The sequence below is a fragment of the Vigna angularis genome, chromosome 7 (genome assembly GCF_016808095.1).
Source record: "Vigna angularis cultivar LongXiaoDou No.4 chromosome 7, ASM1680809v1, whole genome shotgun sequence".
Classification (NCBI taxonomy): Eukaryota; Viridiplantae; Streptophyta; class Magnoliopsida; order Fabales; family Fabaceae; genus Vigna; species Vigna angularis.
The window spans coordinates 10,904,195-10,921,920 of record NC_068976.1 but is presented as its reverse complement, the minus strand read 5'-3'; the positions used below and the strand labels follow the sequence as shown (position 1 = coordinate 10,921,920).

Here is a 17,726-nt window from a genome sequence, read left to right as displayed (position 1 = left end):
AAATATCAAAATATAAAAATAAAAAAGTAACATTTAACTAATAATTTTAGAAAAAACTTACATACTTAATATATATATATATATATATATATATATATATATATATATATATATATGTATGTATATGTATATGCATGTATTTGATATTATTCCTCAACCACATCTACAATTTTTCTTTACTATGAAATTTATTTAATGTTTTTATATAAAATTATAATATTTCAATTTGTAATTAGATGAAAAAAATAAAATTATGAAATAAATTTTAGAAAATTTTCATATATAATATATAAGAATATATGACATTATTTTTCAATTAAATTTAAATTTTCACAATATTTAATGTATTTAATAAAATTGTTTATTATACGTAATATTAAAATGAGAGAAAAAACATTAACAATATTATAGAAATTATACCTAAGTTTTGCCAATTTTATGGTATGAATTTAATAGTTTTAATTGGTCTCGTTAATTAATGTAAAAATAAAAAAAGAAAAGTTAGTGAATGCATTTCTACCTATCTCAGTAAAAGTTTTTTAGTTTTTTAATTTCTTAACGATTAACATTTGATTTTTTTTTCATTTTTGACAAAAACATTTACCTTTTTTAATAAATTAGGAATCATATTTTCACACAAATAGGGCATTCTTTTGACCTGGATAAGAAAACTTCTCTCAAAAAGATATATTTTGGCAACTTTAAAAAGGTTAAAATATTATTTTTGAAAAAAAAACTTATGCATTAATAATGTGAAATAGATACACTGCATCTGATTAGAAATTCAAGATAAATTTATTAACTTTTATAATTATTACTTCTAAAATCATTTGAACAATTTCTTCTTAGTAAGCAGGTAAAATTTTTCATATTTTAAAATATGTAAGTAACTTTTTTTATTGTTGCTAAAATAAACTAGAATATTTGCACAATTGGTCAATTTCCTATTATTTTTTTCCAATAATTTTCCATGATTTTGATGTGAATAATCAGTTATGACAAAATTTTAACAGTAGCAACTTTTTCTCACATGTGCATAATACATACATATATAGACATTATCACCAACAAAGAGCGTTCCCTGTTCAGTGTGCTGAAGGGAAACGCAGACACACTGATTCATTCACCTACCCTTTTCTCTCGTTGTCGCCGCCACTTCTTCCAAACCCATACTCTACCCATCTTCTTCAATAATTTTCTCTCAATCTAACCAACCAAATCTTCTTATCGCTATCTCTGAAACCATATATCTTGATATTATTTTTATTCTTGTTCAACAACCCCTATCTTCTTACCTATCTTCACAAGAAACCCAGAAAGAAAGAATCTTTGAGAGCCTCTGATTGATGGGTGGTAGAGGGATTAAGCTCTTTGATGAAGAAAGGAATGGTCTTTTCTCGATTTCCAATTTTGGGTCTCAATGGGGTGAGCGTGTTAACGACCCTATGGCTATGTTTGCTAGCGTTAGTCAAGTGGGAATGGGGTTTGGCGTTCAAGAGCCAAACCCTTCTTCTGGTGATTCCCAGCACAATGGGGGCATGAACATTAGGATCCCTTGCACTGAGTTGTACGTTAGGTATGTTCAATCAGAGGGGAAGGTGAAGATTACTGGGGTTCCTGGGGAAGAAGAGGGGGTGGCGGGTGTTAAGGGGAAGAAGAAGGGTGTCTTTAAAGGGTTGCAGATCAAGGTGAAGAACCCTTCTCTTAGGAGGTTGATTAGTGGTGCTTTTGCTGGGGCTGTGTCACGGACCACTGTGGCACCCTTGGAGACCATTAGGACTCATTTGATGGTAGGAAGTAGTGGGAATTCTACTGGGGAGGTCTTCAGCAATATCATGAAGACTGATGGATGGAAGGGCTTGTTTAGGGGTAATTTTGTTAATGTGATTCGGGTTGCACCCAGCAAGGCCATTGAGGTAATTATATGTGTGTGTGCATCACATTGTATGATTATGTTTTTCAGGTTGTTTTGTGTTTGTGGTGAATGGTTTTTGGTTTGCTTATTTGATTGACTCAAAGTGCCTGCGCGCGCGTGTTTACCTTACTTGTACATTATTTTGTATGGTTATGTTTTACAGTTTTTATGGGATTGTGGTGAATGGTTATGTGTATGTGTATCTACAACATTTTGCATGTTATACTTTACAATTTGTTTTGGGTTTAGGGTGAATGAGTTTTTGCTTGCTTGATTTGATTGCCTCAATCTGTTTGTTGTTTGGACGTTAATTTTGTTTTTTGCTTTATTCTATTGGATTCTTGGTTGGTTTGTGTGTTTCATTATGTCCTGAGGTTTGCTACTATTGGCTGGATTTGTCTTTTGTAGGACCATTTGTATTGTCAATGTAAGTAGAAGTGTCTGGGAGATTCTTGAATTTAGGTTTAATCACCCAGGCTGATCAATATTGTTTCTACCACAATAGAAATATCTGGTTTGGTATCTAGCTAGTTTAATTGTTGGATGGAAGAATTTGTTTAGTTACATCTTCCTGATTGTTTCTTAAATCCTGCTGCAGTTTTGTTTTTTAACTTTGTTGTCTTAATGTTTATAAGGAACTTTAACTTGATTGTTCCTTTGTTTTTTCTTTTTGGTAGCAGACTGGTAGCTCACAGACTAAACAAATGTTAAATGTATAAAATGATCCTTCAGTATGCAACTTGTTTCTAATGGAATATGTGCTCTTTAACTGAGTTGTGTAACTTTTTTTCCTATTAAGTCCTAAAATCATTTTCTGATATGACAAGACAAATTGCAACCAAGTGAACTGCATTCTGCCTACATCCTCAAATGGATTTTTTCTGTTGTTGATGTCTTATCATCAGGTTACCTTTCCCTTTAGGATATCAGTTGAGATGTTTAAACAGTTTTAGAAGTCACGCAGCCAATATTGCTTTTCATGGTCCTGGTTTTTGGTAAATGTCAATTTTGTCATGTATATGTGTTGATTTTAAGGCAAGTAAACTGTATCTAAGTCAACCTAATGTAAAGATCTTCCTTGTTTCTTTGGTGATACATATTCAACCACATACATGATATCTCACAGCCCTTTTTTCCCACTGAAGAAAAGCATAAAACCTGTCTCAAAACTTCACTTACAAAGCAAAAAATATTTACACTTGTTTTGTCCTGCATTTTCCTCTTTGATTTCTTTTGATACAGTATCTGAAATGATATGTTTTTATGCATCTGAAAACATTTCACTTTGTTTTCTGCAGCTATTTGTATATGATACTGTTAACAAGAACCTGTCACCAAAGCCAGGGGAGCAGCCTAAACTCCCTATTTCTCCATCATTGATAGCAGGTGCTTGTGCTGGAGTTAGTTCAACAATATGCACATATCCTCTGGAGTTGCTAAAGACTCGTTTAACTATCCAGGTGTGTACATATAAAAGCAAACAAACACTTGTTTTCCAATTAGAAATCATCATGTTTCTGATTAATCTAACAATGTAAATTCATAGAGTATGTCTACATATTCTGTTATTTATCTTATCATGGGACAAAAATAAAAGCAGAATTTAATCTGAACTAGTAATTTTGCAGAGGGGTGTGTATGATGGTCTACTAGATGCATTCCTGAAAATAGTGAGAGAAGAGGGTGCTGGAGAACTTTACAGAGGCCTCACTCCCAGCCTTATAGGAGTAATACCATATTCTGCAACAAATTACTTTGCATATGACACCTTGAGGAAAGCATACAGAAAAATTTTCAAAAAGGAGAAGATTGGCAATATTGAAACCCTTTTGATAGGATCTGCAGCTGGTGCTATTTCAAGCAGTGCCACATTTCCTCTTGAAGTGGCACGCAAGCACATGCAAGTGGGAGCCCTGAGTGGAAGGCAAATATACAAAAATGTGATTCATGCCCTTGCAAGCATTCTTGAGCAAGAAGGGATTCAAGGATTGTACAAAGGGTTGGGACCTAGCTGCATGAAGTTGGTGCCAGCTGCAGGAATTTCTTTCATGTGCTATGAAGCATGCAAGAGGATACTGGTAGAGGACGATGAAGAGGAGTAGCATCAAGGTTGTAGAAGGACTAGTGTTGGAGCTAAGAGGCAGAACTTCATTCTACAAATTTTGCATATTTCCTTAACTTATTCTGGATTTTTTTTATTGTTACTGGAATTATTTTGTTTACCCCATAGCAACTTTTGATTAGCAAATTGGTTATGGAATAATTTTTTTTTTGGCTTTTCTTTGTCTCTTGCCTATTGGCATTAACTAATATCTCTGCTTAACTGCATATTTTAATGAAAACAGTCAATTATTTTTAGTTGTATTTTTCCTTGCAATTTCAAAAAAATGTTTTATCTGATACCAATCATTGTTTATCTAACTGAAGTTGCAAGATAACACTTATTTGTTCTCACTGGAATTTGGTGATACCTTCTAATGAGTGGATGAAAGTTATTAATCCTTCTTTTTAGGGTTATATGTTGATGGAAATGCTTACAAAGATTTAAACGTTTGAGTGAGAAGTTGGAAATTATTTCGAATATACTTTTGATGTTCCTCACCACTTAAAAAAAAAGACATATTTTCTGCCAATTCTGTTTTGCTTTTTTTAGGAAATACTTACAATTTTTGTTATGAAAAATGATTTGCAAAAAATAGCAACCAATTTGTTCACAAAATATTTTGTATAAAACATTTTTCACAAAAAAATGTAAGAAATACTCACAAATTTTATAATTTTGTAAGAAATAATTATTTGTCAATTGAAACTCTTAAAAGAAATAGTAAAAGAAAAATATTTTTTTACAAAATTTTGTAACAAATTTGTAATTTCTTTTCATGAAATATAAACATTTTAGTATGGCCTTACATTGCTATAAATTATATTTTTTTTATTGAAGATATTGCTTTAATTTATAAGATAATAAATGCATATAAAAATGGAGTTTTTGTTATATATATTTAATTTAAGAGATAAATATGAGGTATTTAATGTAAAAATTATACATTGATAATTTATTTTTATAGATATGCTGATAATATTATAGGTATATTATATTTAATAACTTATTTTCAATGAGCTAATCTTCTCTTAGTGGTTTTCATTTTTGAAATAGTATTTGTTAATTTGATGGGTATGAAATTTGTGTTTGGTTTCTGTTTTTGTCTAATAAGTGTAAGGACCGTGTCCTTTACTTTTTATTATTTTATTATTATTTTAATAAAAGTGGAGGACAAGCTGCTGTAGTGTTTTTGGTTGCATTGAGAATTTAGGAAAAGTAGCATCCAGGTTTCAGGGGATTAATTTGTTGGTATTTGAAAGTTGGGGAGGCAGCACCCAAACTTCAGGGAGGCAGCGTCCGGTTTTTCTGGGAGGCACGTCCGGGTTTTGGGAGAAGCAGCAGCCAAAGTTTGGCACCATTCACACAAGCTGCAAACTTAAGAATAAAAGGAGAAGAGGGGTTCTGCATTGGGAGATTTTTTTTGCACTGGAAGGGGAAGATCCTTGCTACCTTGCTGCCTTGCTGCCATTTTTGTGAGAGAAGGAGAAGTTCAAAGCTTGGTGGAATTGCTTGGAGCTGCAAGTTTTGGAAGAGATAGACTCAAAGAATTCACAAAGGAAGTCTTCAAGAGGTAAGGGGAGCTAGATATTTTGCGTTTTGATTGTTGAATTATACTGTGTTTGGTGCAAATCTGGGAAATTTTGGAGATGAAAATGGGTTTCTGCGTTTCTGGAAAAAAAAAAACTGTTTGCGATTCTGCAGAATTCTGCAGAATTGCGCGTTCGTCCAATTTGATGAGCCAAATTGGACGCTCGTCCAAATGGCTCGACCAATTTCTAAGCGTTCGGTATTTTCTGAACGTTCGCCCCAAAATAGCCAAATTCTGAACGTTCGGTATTTTTCTGAACGTTCGTCCAAAGTAGCAAAATCCTGAACGTTCGGTTGTTGTTCTGAACGTTCGTCCAACTAGACGAATCGAACGTTCGTCCACACTGTTGAGCGCTCGTTTGTTTTAGCCTGCCGAGCGTTCGCGCATATGAGTATCGCGTTCGTCCTTAGTTAGAAATATATTATACGTTCGTTTTTGTTCGTGTGGACGTTCGTCCATAAAGGCTCGGCGCGCGTTCGTCCAAGTTGTCGCCCAATTATGAGCGTTCGTCCTCAAAATGACTCGACGGCCAAAATATATTGAGCGTTCGTCCTTCAATCTGAGTGAGCGTTCGGTCTTAAGGTGTTTTGAGTTTTCAGCGTTCGGCAGTTTTGGAAATGACGTTCGTTCAAAACTGCTCGGTCTTGAGCGTTCGTGACGTTCGTCCAAATTAGACAAATTTCAGAACGTTCGTTATTTTATGAATGTTCGTCAAAGCCAAATTTTGAACGTTCGGTTTTGTTCTGAGCGTTCGCACAATCGGCCAAATTAGAACGTTCGTCCAAGTTGCTCGCCAGAAATACGCTGAGAGTTCGTCCAGCAGCGTTCGTCCAGAGAAGTCTTTCGGTTGATGAGCGTTCGTCCCTTAGCGTTCGTCCAATGTTCGACTTGTTGTTGAGCGTTCGTCCAGTTCGGCCTGTTGCTGAGCGTTCGTCCTAAGAGAGCGTTGGTCCTAAGTGAGCGTTCGTTCTTCCACTTAAAGTGAGCGTTCGGCCTGTTCTTGAGCGTTCGGCTAGATTCGCATAGTGTCCGTCCATTCAGTGAAAATAGCGTTCGGCCTTATGGTGGGATCGGTGAAATAGCGTTCGACCATATGGTGCTCGATTCGTAGCGTTCGGCCTAATTCTCATAGCGTCCGTTCAGATTGTGCTCGTTAGCGTTCGGCCAAGTATTCCACTATAGCGTTCGGTTTTTGCGTTCGGCAAATGGCATTCAGCATTCAGTTATGAGCGTTCGACCTGACCTGAGGACGTCCGTCCAAATCGTGTTCGGTCTGGTGATTGGAAAGTGACGTTCGTCCAGATAGCGTTCGTCCAGGAGCATGCGTCCAAAGCATTTTGGACGTTCGGCCAAATAGTGTTCGGCTCGTATATGGCGTTCGTTCAGAACGTGCGTCCCATGGTGTTCGGTGAATAGTGCTCGACCAATTAATACTTTACCAAAAATGTCTTCTAAATCCATTTTCTATTAAATTGAACTATGTGTACAAATGTTTGGAATGTATACTGTGATGAGATTTATGTGAAAGTATGTGAATGCATGAGAATGTATGAAATATGATTACTGCGATGATATGATTGTAAATGTAAATGATGTATGTGAGTATGAAGTGGACATCTCAGGGAGAGATGACTATGTGATGTTGTGGTTGTTGAGTATAACTGTAGTGAACCTAGGATCGGTCTGTCTATCCCTACACTCAAAGCATTGTTCATGCTCACATAGAGAAGAACAGTGTCAGTGGTGAGAGTAGAGGGAGGTCCTCGTCTATAGCCTTTGATGGCAGAGATAGGCAGATTGGGGATTTACCTTGCTAGTGTTGGAGAAAGACCAACAGACTATGCGAGTGCAAAGACGACTGTTGGTTCGACAGTTATACAAATCCGGATGAGTCATTTGTGTTGGGAATTTACCTTGCATAGTGTCGGGGAGTGCCAGCTGAACTATGCGAGTGTAAATATGAGTCGTGTGAATATGTGCATTGTGGTTTAATAAGCATGCCTAAATTATTCTTTATATAAATCTATGTATGATAACATGCTTTTTATATCTAGCTCACCCTTGCATTGTTTGTGTTGTGTGCCAATTTGGATATATTTCTTTGGCGATGATCATCCACTTGGATGGGAGCAGACGTTGTCGAGGAGTGTCCTTTGGAGCAAGAGCTGGAGAATAACGTGGTTGCGGAGTAGTCTTCTTAGGATTCCCTATCTGAACACGTGTAGTGTTCTAATCTATAAACTATTAAGTTTGAATTTCCGTTTCTTTTATTTTGGATGACTGTAATTCCGTACTTAAATTACACGTCATATTCTGACTGTTCTCTATATTTGAATGATGACGTCTTTATTATGTAATATTTGTTATTATATAATCGGGATGTTACAATAAGAATATATTAGTAACAATTATTATTAAATAATTTTGTTATTATAGATTAAGAATGACGTCTATTCATTATCTATCCGCAACAAAAAAAAAATCTACTTGTTATCCACATGCTTGTGTATATACATATTTAAAAATACTCACATGTAATTTAAAACTTGTATGTATTTAATGAATACTCGCAAACATTTAAAAATATATTTTATAAAATTTTAAAATAAAATTTAAGTAAAATTATAGAAAAATATAAAATATAATATAAAGTAAATTAAATTTAACCTAATAAGATATTAATTAATTTTAATTTTAATTAAATTTTAACTTAATAAAATTTAAATTAAAAGTTTTATTTTTATTTTTTACATTGTTGATATATGTCCGTTTATAAATAGATATTAAAATATTTATTCTTCATTAACCATGATAATAAATAGTTACAAATATGAACTATGACGAAATTTATTCTCGAATAACTACAAACACAAATATTTTTATCATTGTAATAAATATCAAAGTAAACGAAATATAATATTATTAAGAACTGGATATTAGAGAAACACACCTTTTTTTTAATTGTCAAATAATAATAGCAATCGCATATACACATTCACAATATTTAAGGGATTTTTATCCTACATAACAATCCTCTGAAAAAACTTAAAGAATATTGTTATTGGCGAAACATTAATTTCAATATTCAAATATTTGTAAAATTTTAATTTTCTTTCTTAATTTAGTTCACACAATTCTAAATATATTATTCTAAATATATTTTTTAATGATATTAAAAAGCGTAAATCCAAGACTTAAAAGTAGTGTTTTCACCCAAACTTCTTTCATCAACTAAATATTTTCTTTATATTCCACGTCAATCTTTCAACACTAATATCACGTGCTGCCAAAATGCATTCTCACACTACAAAATTCTCAAAATATTTTTCCTAATTCTAAAAATAGTAGAAAACTGATTTGATCAAAATAATAAACTAAAGAAGAATAGACTTATTTTGCCATGTCAGATAAGCTTATATTAAAAGACTTAACCCTAGTCTATGTAAGTTGAAGTCAAAAACTCACAAAGTCAAAATTATCTCTTATTAAAAAAAGTCCATAATGTAAGGACCGTGTATTTTAAAATGAAAGTGGTGGGGGAGGAGATCACTTCCTGCTACCAGTGGAGGGTGTGAGGATCGCACGTCCTCTTTCTTTTGGTAGTGGTGGACGGCTGCAGCTGAGGTAGTGGGCGGCTAGTGGAGCTTCAAGTGGGCAGCAGTGGATGGTGGTGGGTCTCCCCACCTTGGAGTGTTCCAGCCACCAAGAAGTGCTCCAAGCACCATCATCACTTACCTCCATTAGTGGATTGGGCACTGAGGAAGGAGAGTGGGACGGCTGAGGTTTTGATAGGCTGAGGAGTGCACCATTACTTTCTTCTTAAGGAGAGAAACTTTGGGTTTGAAGGGTTGGGTTCGGCACTTGGAGAAGGAGAGGAAGCTTGCTGCACGTACTGGAGAAGAAGAAGAGGAAGCTTGCTGCATCCAGTGGTGAAGTTTAGAGCTTTGCAGTTAGAAGGAGATTCACACTGCATTCAAGTTTGGCTAGGAGGTCTTCAAGAGGTAAGGGGAGTTGGATTTTCTGTATGTTGGTAGTTGTTGCATGATGTAGATGCTGGAAATTTGAGGTTGTGTGTATGCTTGGACTGAAAATGATATGTTGATTCATGTATGAAATCTTGTATGCTTTGGAATTGAAGGAAATTAGGATTTTGTAGCTTTTTAGTTATTTTGAGAGGAAGTGAGGTAGTGATTTTGAGCATTTGAGGTTTAGAGTGTAATTGGACTATTGGAACAGTTTCACCCACTGTATTGTGACTTGTTAGAATTATCAAATTGATCAAAATAGGTGCAAAGTAGTGGAATTGGATTTTGAGTATCAAAGTTATGAAAATTGGTGTTTTATGGTTGAATTTGAGTATGAATCCCTTAAGAATTGAATAAGGAACGATTATAATCAATTAGGTAAGCCCAATCTAGTATAAAACATGAATTTCGGGTGTTAGAAGTTAATAAAAAGGGTTGAAAATGGTAAATCGAGGTTCTGGCCTCAAATCTGCAGAATTCTGCATTCTGCAGAATTCACGCCCGGGCGCCCCCTGTCGCGCCCAGGCGCCCCAGCCTCGGCAAATGTCGCGCCCGGCATGTCGCGCCCGAGCGCGAGATGCTGCGGAGCGCGTTCGTCCGAGCCAAATTGGACGTTCGTCCAATTTGCTCGACCAAGCATTCGGCCTTAAGTTTCTGTAAGCGAGCGTTCGCCCTTCAACTTGTGAGCGAGCGTTCGTCCAGGAGTGTTCATCCGTGTTCGTCTGCGTTCGTCCAGGAGTGTTCGTCTGCGAACGTTCGTCCGCGTTCGTTCAGGAGTGTTCATCCGTGTTCGTCAGCGTTCGTTCAGACCACGAGCGTTCGTCCGGATGGTTCAACAGTGAGCGTTCGTCCAGACTGCTCAGCAGCGAGCGTTCGTCCAGACTGCTCAGCAGCGAGCGTTCGTCCGAACCGTTCAACAATGAACGTTCGTCCATAGACCGTGGTGAACAGTGGTCGTCCGTTTAGTGTCTGAAATGAATAGTGTTTGGATGAATAGTATTGGGTTCAAAGTTGATTTTCTCTAGAATTGAATTGTGTGTATTTATCTTGCATAGTGTTGGGGAGTGCCAGCAGACTATGCGAGTGTAAAGATGAATCGTGTGTTTATCTTGCATAGTGTTGGGGAGTGCCAGCAGACTATGCGAGTGTAAAGATGAATCGTGTGTGTTTACCTTGCATAGTGTTGGGGAGTGCCAGCAGACTATGCGAGTGTAAAGAGGAATCGTGTGTTTATCGTGCATAGTGTTGGGGAGTGCCAGCAGACTATGCGAGTGTAAAGATGAATCGTGTGTTTATCTTGCATAGTGTTGGGGAGTGCCAGCAGACTATGCGAGTGTAAAGATGAATCGTGTGTGTTTACCTTGCATAGTGTTGGGGAGTGCCAGCAGACTATGCGAGTGTAAAGAGGAATCGTGTGTTTATCTTGCATAGTGTTGGGGAGTGCCAGCAGACTATGCGAGTGTAAAGATGAATCGTGTGTGTTTACCTTGCATAGTGTTGGGGAGTGCCAGCAGACTATGCGATTGTAAAGAGGAATCGTGTGTTTACTTTGCATAGTGTTGGGGAGTGCCAGCAGACTATGCGAGTGTAAAGGGGAATTGTGTGTATTTACTTTGCATAGTGTTGGGGAGTGCCAGCAGACTATGCGAGTGTAAAGATGAATTGTGTGTTTACCTTGCATAGTGTTGGGGAGTGCCAACAGAACTATACGAGTGTAAAGATGAGTCGTATGTGTGGATTCACTTGCATAGTGTTGGGAAGTGCCAGCAGAACTATGCGAGTGTAAAGATGTGTGAGTTGTGGTTCAATGAGCATGCTATAATTGTTCTTTTATATGAATCTATGTATGATACCATGAGTTAACTGTGATATTGGTATAACATGCTTTTTATATCTAGCTCACCCTTGCATTGTTTGTGTTGTGTGCTGTTTGGGTATGTTTCTCTTGCGATGATCATCCACTTGGATGGGAGCAGATGTCATCAAGGAGATCCCTTTGGAGCAAGAGCTGGAGGACACTGAAGCTGCGGAGTAGTCTTCTTAAGAATTTCCTATCTGAACACGTGTAGTGTTCGATTCTATAAACTGTTTAAGTTTAAATGTCCGTTTCTTTTATTTTGGATGACTGTAATTTCACATTTAATTACACGTCATGCTCCGACTGTTCTCTTTATTGGAATGTTGACGTCTTTATTATGTAATAATTGTTATTATACAATTGGGATGTTACATTAATGGTATCAGAGCAGTTCGTCCTTAGGATGACCTTTGTGTTGTGGGTTTGCCGTGTCTTCTTTGTGAGGACTTGGGGGTAGATGGTATGATTTACCATTTCTTTCAAGTCTATATAGTAAAGTGTATCTAACTAGAAGATTTAAGAACAGAAAATGTCTTGATAAGAGTAATGAGGGTGCACACTCATGACTTTCATCGTAGATGATTTTCCTTTCTTAATTCTGAAGGTTTGAGGTAAGAAAGAGTTAGAGTTTCAGTGTTGTTTCCCGTAGTAATTCCTGTCTGGTTCTTGTTTTGTGGTGGTGTGTTGTGCCCTAGAGTAGTAGAGGAATACATATTCAAGGACAACTTGAGTTGTATACTTTTAGTGGAATTGGTTTAAACCGTTAAGACAAGTTCTTGCCTCGAAGATAGGAGTTAGAAGACTAAAAGTTAAGCTTCGGAGGACGAGTGAAGATATTGGAGTTTAGAAGTAATGTTAGGGGTGAAGAAAATTTCAAGAAAACAAAGTCGCAAGATCTTATATAATACGTTCGCAAGAAGTTCAGAGGTCAGATTTAGAGAAGCTTTGGATGCGTGGTTATGACACGATTTGAGAAATAAGTTGGGTATAGTATATCAGTGATGGTTGGAATCTGAATAAGAGAAGTGATAGATGGTTTGAAGCTTAAGTTAAGAAAGAAATAAGTGGACCATGGGAAATCGTTATTCTGATAGGAAGTAGAAGAAGAAGGGATTGGGGAGCAGTTCTTTCCTTAGAAACCTGTAGGTTGTGGGTGTGCTTCGTTTGTGATTGCGTACTCTAGTCTCGTATAGGAAGTTGTGTTAGCTTGAATCAATCTAATGGTTTTTCTCTCTGTGTGGGCAGAAGATGGCACCTACGTCTCCTCATCGTTCTCCTCCGCAAGTCGATCAACCGGACTCTAATCAGATGTTGAATGCGGTGCTCCAGGCGTTGCAACAGCAGAATGCTACGTTGATTCAACAGAATACCTTTGCATTGCAAAATCTTGAAGCCGCAAGGGTATCCGCTGAGAATGCAAGAGTGTCTTCCGAGAACACTCAGAGGGAGTTCATGGAATTTATGACTAATGCTAGGACTCCTCCGAGTGTTTCTTCAGTTGTGATCCCTGCACAAGAGTGGAGCTTAAAGAGCTTTCTGCAACATTGCCCAGCAAGATTCACTGGTAAGTGTGGCCCTGATGAAGCCGATCACTAGTTTGGGGACATGGAGAGGATATTCGAAGCTAAGGGATGTCCTGATGAGAAGAAGTTAGCCTATACTCAATATCTGCTTACCGGGGAAGCTGGCCATTGGTGGAACAGCATGAAGATGATCCTTGAAAGGAGTGGGACTCCTATTACTTGGGAGTTGTTTAAGACCAAATTTTACACTGAGTACTTCCCAAACAGTGTGAGATTTGCAAAGGAAGTGGAATTCCTAGAACTGGTGCAAGGCGACGGATCGGTGTCGGAATATGCAAACCGCTTCAAGCATTTGCTTCGTTTCAACACTATGGCAGTAGATGAAGAGTGGCAGTGTAGAAAATTTGAGAATGGCCTGAGGAAAGATATCAAGTTGCTGGTAAAAGGGTTACGCATCAGAGAGTTCCCTACATTGGTGGAGATGTCTCGTGATCTAGAGAAGACAAAGAGTGAATCTGAAGGACAGTCGGATCAGCCTGCTAAGAATGGGGGACCATCTGGATCTCGTGGTGGAATTAGCATTAAGAAGACGCCTTACGCTAGACCATCCTTCTCTTCTGGGTCTAAGGGTCCATCCTATCAACCAACTGTGCAGTCAGGACCAGCTGGGTCATCCGGCACCGTTAAATGCTTTAATTGTGGAGGACCTCATTATTGAAGCGACTGCCCTCTTAGAAAAAGAGCAGTGAAGTGTTTCAAGTGCGGGAAAGAGGGACACTTTGCTGATGAGTGTACTTCTGCAATAGGATCTGGGTCTCAGGCACAGAGGACTGATTTGCCTCCACCCAGGGAAGGTGGCAGAACTCTGACGGTGGGCAAAGTCTACGCCTTGGTTGGGTCAAAGGCGGTCAGCTCAGGTAATATCCTCATCTGTGATTGTATACTTTCTTGGTGTGCTTTGTGTTGTGCTTTTGATTTTGGGGACAACACACTCCTTCATAGCGAAGGCAGGTGTTGAAAATTTGGGTATGTCTGTAGAAGAGTTAGGCGTTGACCTATTGGTGTCTACACCAACATCAGGATTAATTGGGACTTCTTCTGTGTGTGTCCGTTATCCGAATGTCGTAAGGGACATCGGTTCAAGGTAAATCTCATCAGTTTACCTTTGCAAGGATTAGAAGTATTTCGAGAATGGATTGGCTATCCATCAAGCGTATCCTTATCAACTGCGATGATAAGGAGATGTCGTTTTCCGGATGAAGACTTTGTCGATCGGCATCGTGAAGCAAGACCCCCTGGAAGGTGTTAGTTGCTTCTTAGTGTTATCACCGGTGGCAGCGACTCAAGTTTCGAATCATGCGGCACGGAAGAGTTGGATTGTAAAATCTCACCGTTGGTTTCCTGAAGAAGTTTCTGGTTTACCCCTTCACGTGAGCATGAAGATCACCTTAGGACAATGCTTGACGTTAAGAGAATATTTGTCAGTTCAAGTACAACCAGTAAGGATTAAGGATGAACTGTCAAACGAGTAAAGGTCATCTGGGATGGTAGAACAAGCGACTCTACCTGGAAGTTAGAGGTAAGGTGGGAGTAGCTTATCTCGACTGGTTTTGGTAAAGCTTAATTTTCGAGGACGAAAATTTTTGTTGTTGGGGAGAATGTAAGGACCGTGCATTTTAAAATGAAAGTGGTGGGGGAGGAGATCACTTCCTGCTACCAGTGGAGGGTGTGAGGACCGCACGTCCTCTTTCTTTTGGTAGTGGTGGACGGCTGCAGCTGAGGTAGTGGGCGGCTAGTGGAGCTTCAAGTGGGCAGCAGTGGATGGTGGTGGGTCTCCCCACCTTGGAGTGTTCCAGCCACCAAGAAGTGCTCCAAGCACCATCATCACTTACCTCCATTAGTGGATTGGGCACTGAGGAAGGAGAGTGGGACGGCTGAGGTTTTGATAGGCTGAGGAGTGCACCATTTCTTTCTTCTTAAGGAGAGAAACTTTGGGTTTGAAGGGTTGGGTTCGGCACTTGGAGAAGGAGAGGAAGCTTGCTGCACGTATTGGAGAAGAAGAAGAGGAAGCTTGCTGCATCCAGTGGTGAAGTTTAGAGCTTTGGAGTTAGAAGGAGATTCACACTGCATTCAAGTTTGGCTAGGAGGTCTTCAAGAGGTAAGGGGAGTTGGATTTTCTGTATGTTGGTAGTCGTTGCATGATGTAGATGCTGGAAATTTGAGGTTGTGTGTATGCTTGGACTGAAAATGATATGTTGATTCATGTATGAAATCTTGTATGCTTTGGAATTGAAGGAAATTAGGATTTTGTAGCTTTTTAGTTATTTTGAGAGGAAGTGAGGTAGTGATTTTGAGCATTTGAGGTTAAGAGTGTAATTGGACTATTGGAACAGTTTCACCCACTGTATTGTGACTTGTTAGAATTATCAAATTGATCAAAATAGGTGCAAAGTAGTGGAATTGGATTTTGAGTATCAAAGTTATGAAAATTGGTGTTTTATGGTTGAATTTGAGTATGAATCCCTTAAGAATTGAATAAGGAACGGTTATAATCAATTAGGTAAGCCCAATCTAGTATAAAACATGAATTTAGGGTGTTAGAAGTTAATAAAAAGGGTTGAAAATGGTAAATCGAGGTTCTGGCCTCAAATCTGCAGAATTCTGCATTCTGTAGAATTCACGCCCGGGCGCCCCCTGTCGCGCCCAGGCGCCCCAGCCTCGGGAAATGCCGCGCCCGAGCGCGAGATGCTGCGGAGCGCGTTCGTCCGAGCCAAATTGGACGTTCGTCCAATTTGCTCGACCAAGCATTCGGCCTTAAGTTTCTGTAAGCGAGCGTTCGCCCTTCAACTTGTGAGCGAGCGTTCGTCCAGGAGTATTCATCCGTGTTCGTCCGCGTTTGTCCAGGAGTGTTCATCCGTGTTCGTCTGCGTTCGTCCAGGAGTGTTCGTCCGCGAACGTTCGTCCGCGTTCGTTCAGGAGTGTTCATCCGTATTCGTCAGCGTTCGTTCAGACCACGAGCGTTCGTCCGGATGGTTCAGCAGTGAGCGTTCGTCCAGACTGCTCAGCAGCGAGCGTTCGTCCAGACTGCTCAGCAGCGAGCGTCCGTCCGAACCGTTCAACAATGAACGTTCGTCAATAGACCGTGGTGAACAGTGGTCGTCCGTTTAGTGTCTGAAATGAATAGTGTTCGGATGAATAGTATTGGGTTCAAAGTTGATTTTCTCTAGAATTGAATTGTGTGTATTTATCTTGCATAGTGTTGGGGAGTGCCAGCAGACTATGCGAGTGTAAAGAGGAATCGTGTGTTTATCTTGCATAGTGTTGGGGAGTGCCAGCAGACTATGCGAGTGTAAAGATGAATCGTGTGTGTTTACCTTGCATAGTGTTGGGGAGTGCCAACAGACTATGCGATTGTAAAGAGGAATCGTGTGTTTACTTTGCATAGTGTTGGGGAGTGCCAGCAGACTATGCGAGTGTAAAGGGGAATTGTGTGTATTTACCTTGCATAGTGTTGGGGAGTGCCAGCAGAACTATGCGAGTGTAAAGATGAGTCGTATGTGTGGATTCACTTGCATAGTGTTGGGAAGTGCCAGCAGAACTATGCGAGTGTAAAGATGTGTGAGTTGTGGTTCAATGAGCATGCTATAATTGTTCTTTTATATGAATCTATGTATGATACCATGAGTTAACTGTGATATTGGTATAACATGCTTTTTATATCTAGCTCACCCTTGCATTGTTTGTGTTGTGTGCTGTTTGGGTATGTTTCTCTTGCGATGATCATCCACTTGGATGGGAGCAGATGTCGTCAAGGAGATCCCTTTGGAGCAAGAGCTGGAGGACACTGAAGCTGCGGAGTAGTCTTCTTAAGAATTTCCTATCTGAACACGTGTAGTGTTCGATTCTATAAACTGTTTAAGTTTAAATGTCCGTTTCTTTTATTTTGGATGACTGTAATTTCACATTTAATTACACGTCATGCTCCGACTATTCTCTTTATTGGAATGTTGATGTCTTTATTATGTAATAATTGTTATTATACAATTGGGATGTTACACATAACACTAAATATCTCAAAACCTTATGAATTAGAACCAATCCACGAGCTTTTCTTTTTAGCATAAAAAAAATATAATAATAAATTACAAATTTGAAAATAATATATTAATAGTCTAACCCAATTATAAATATGGAAATTCATACACTAATATTCCAACTTTTTATCCTCTACTATTTTAATTTTCAATTTTTTAATTATTTTATACTATTTTATTTCTAAAAAGAATGCAAGATAAAAGACATGTTGTCTGGGTCCGGATCACTAGACCTGTCAAAAATGTTGCTCCCTCCACTTTCTTTTTACTATTTTGTTCCTCAGTAAAATTTTATTTTTAGGATTATTATTTTTTAATTTCACTCATTCACAACCTATTTTACTAATAACCTATTATAGTATCGTACATGAGTAAAATATTTTTATTTCATTTTAATATTATATTTCTTTATCTCTTTCTTTCATCGTTGTGAGATACTACAAGTTGCAAAGGTTGGTGGTGGTGGAAAGAATTATCAAGGAGTCTCCTTCTCGTGGTGTAGTATCGCTCTCGTGGTGCAGTACGTGGAGTGGTGCAGTGTGTGTCGTGCTTCCTCGTATTTGAATAAACCTTGAAATAAATTCCTAAAATAAAAAACGTAACCTTTAAAACGGAGGTG

The 17,726-nt window shown here is 38.3% G+C and overlaps 1 protein-coding gene across 1 annotated transcript; it reads left to right on the top strand.

Annotated features, from left to right (window-relative positions):
- Positions 1 to 1,068: 1,068 nt before the first annotated feature.
- Positions 1,069 to 4,194, top strand: LOC108320981 (adenine nucleotide transporter BT1, chloroplastic/mitochondrial). The gene is made up of 3 exons (XM_017552588.2): positions 1,069 to 1,916; positions 3,214 to 3,375; positions 3,544 to 4,194. The coding sequence occupies exons 1-3, from the start codon at positions 1,347 to 1,349 to the stop codon at positions 4,015 to 4,017; spliced, it is 1,206 nt and encodes a 401-aa protein (XP_017408077.1). The 5' UTR covers positions 1,069 to 1,346; the 3' UTR covers positions 4,018 to 4,194.
- The last annotated feature ends 13,532 nt before the right edge of the window (positions 4,195 to 17,726 follow it).

Excerpts from the sequence above, each read along its gene's own strand:
- LOC108320981 (XM_017552588.2), top strand. The coding sequence starts at position 1,347 with ATGGGTGGTAGAGGGATTAAGCTCTTTGATGAAGAAAGGAATGGTCTT. Across the intron at positions 1,917-3,213 it reads CACCCAGCAAGGCCATTGAG|CTATTTGTATATGATACTGT; the intron begins GTAATTATATGT and ends TGTTTTCTGCAG. Across the intron at positions 3,376-3,543 it reads AGACTCGTTTAACTATCCAG|AGGGGTGTGTATGATGGTCT; the intron begins GTGTGTACATAT and ends GTAATTTTGCAG.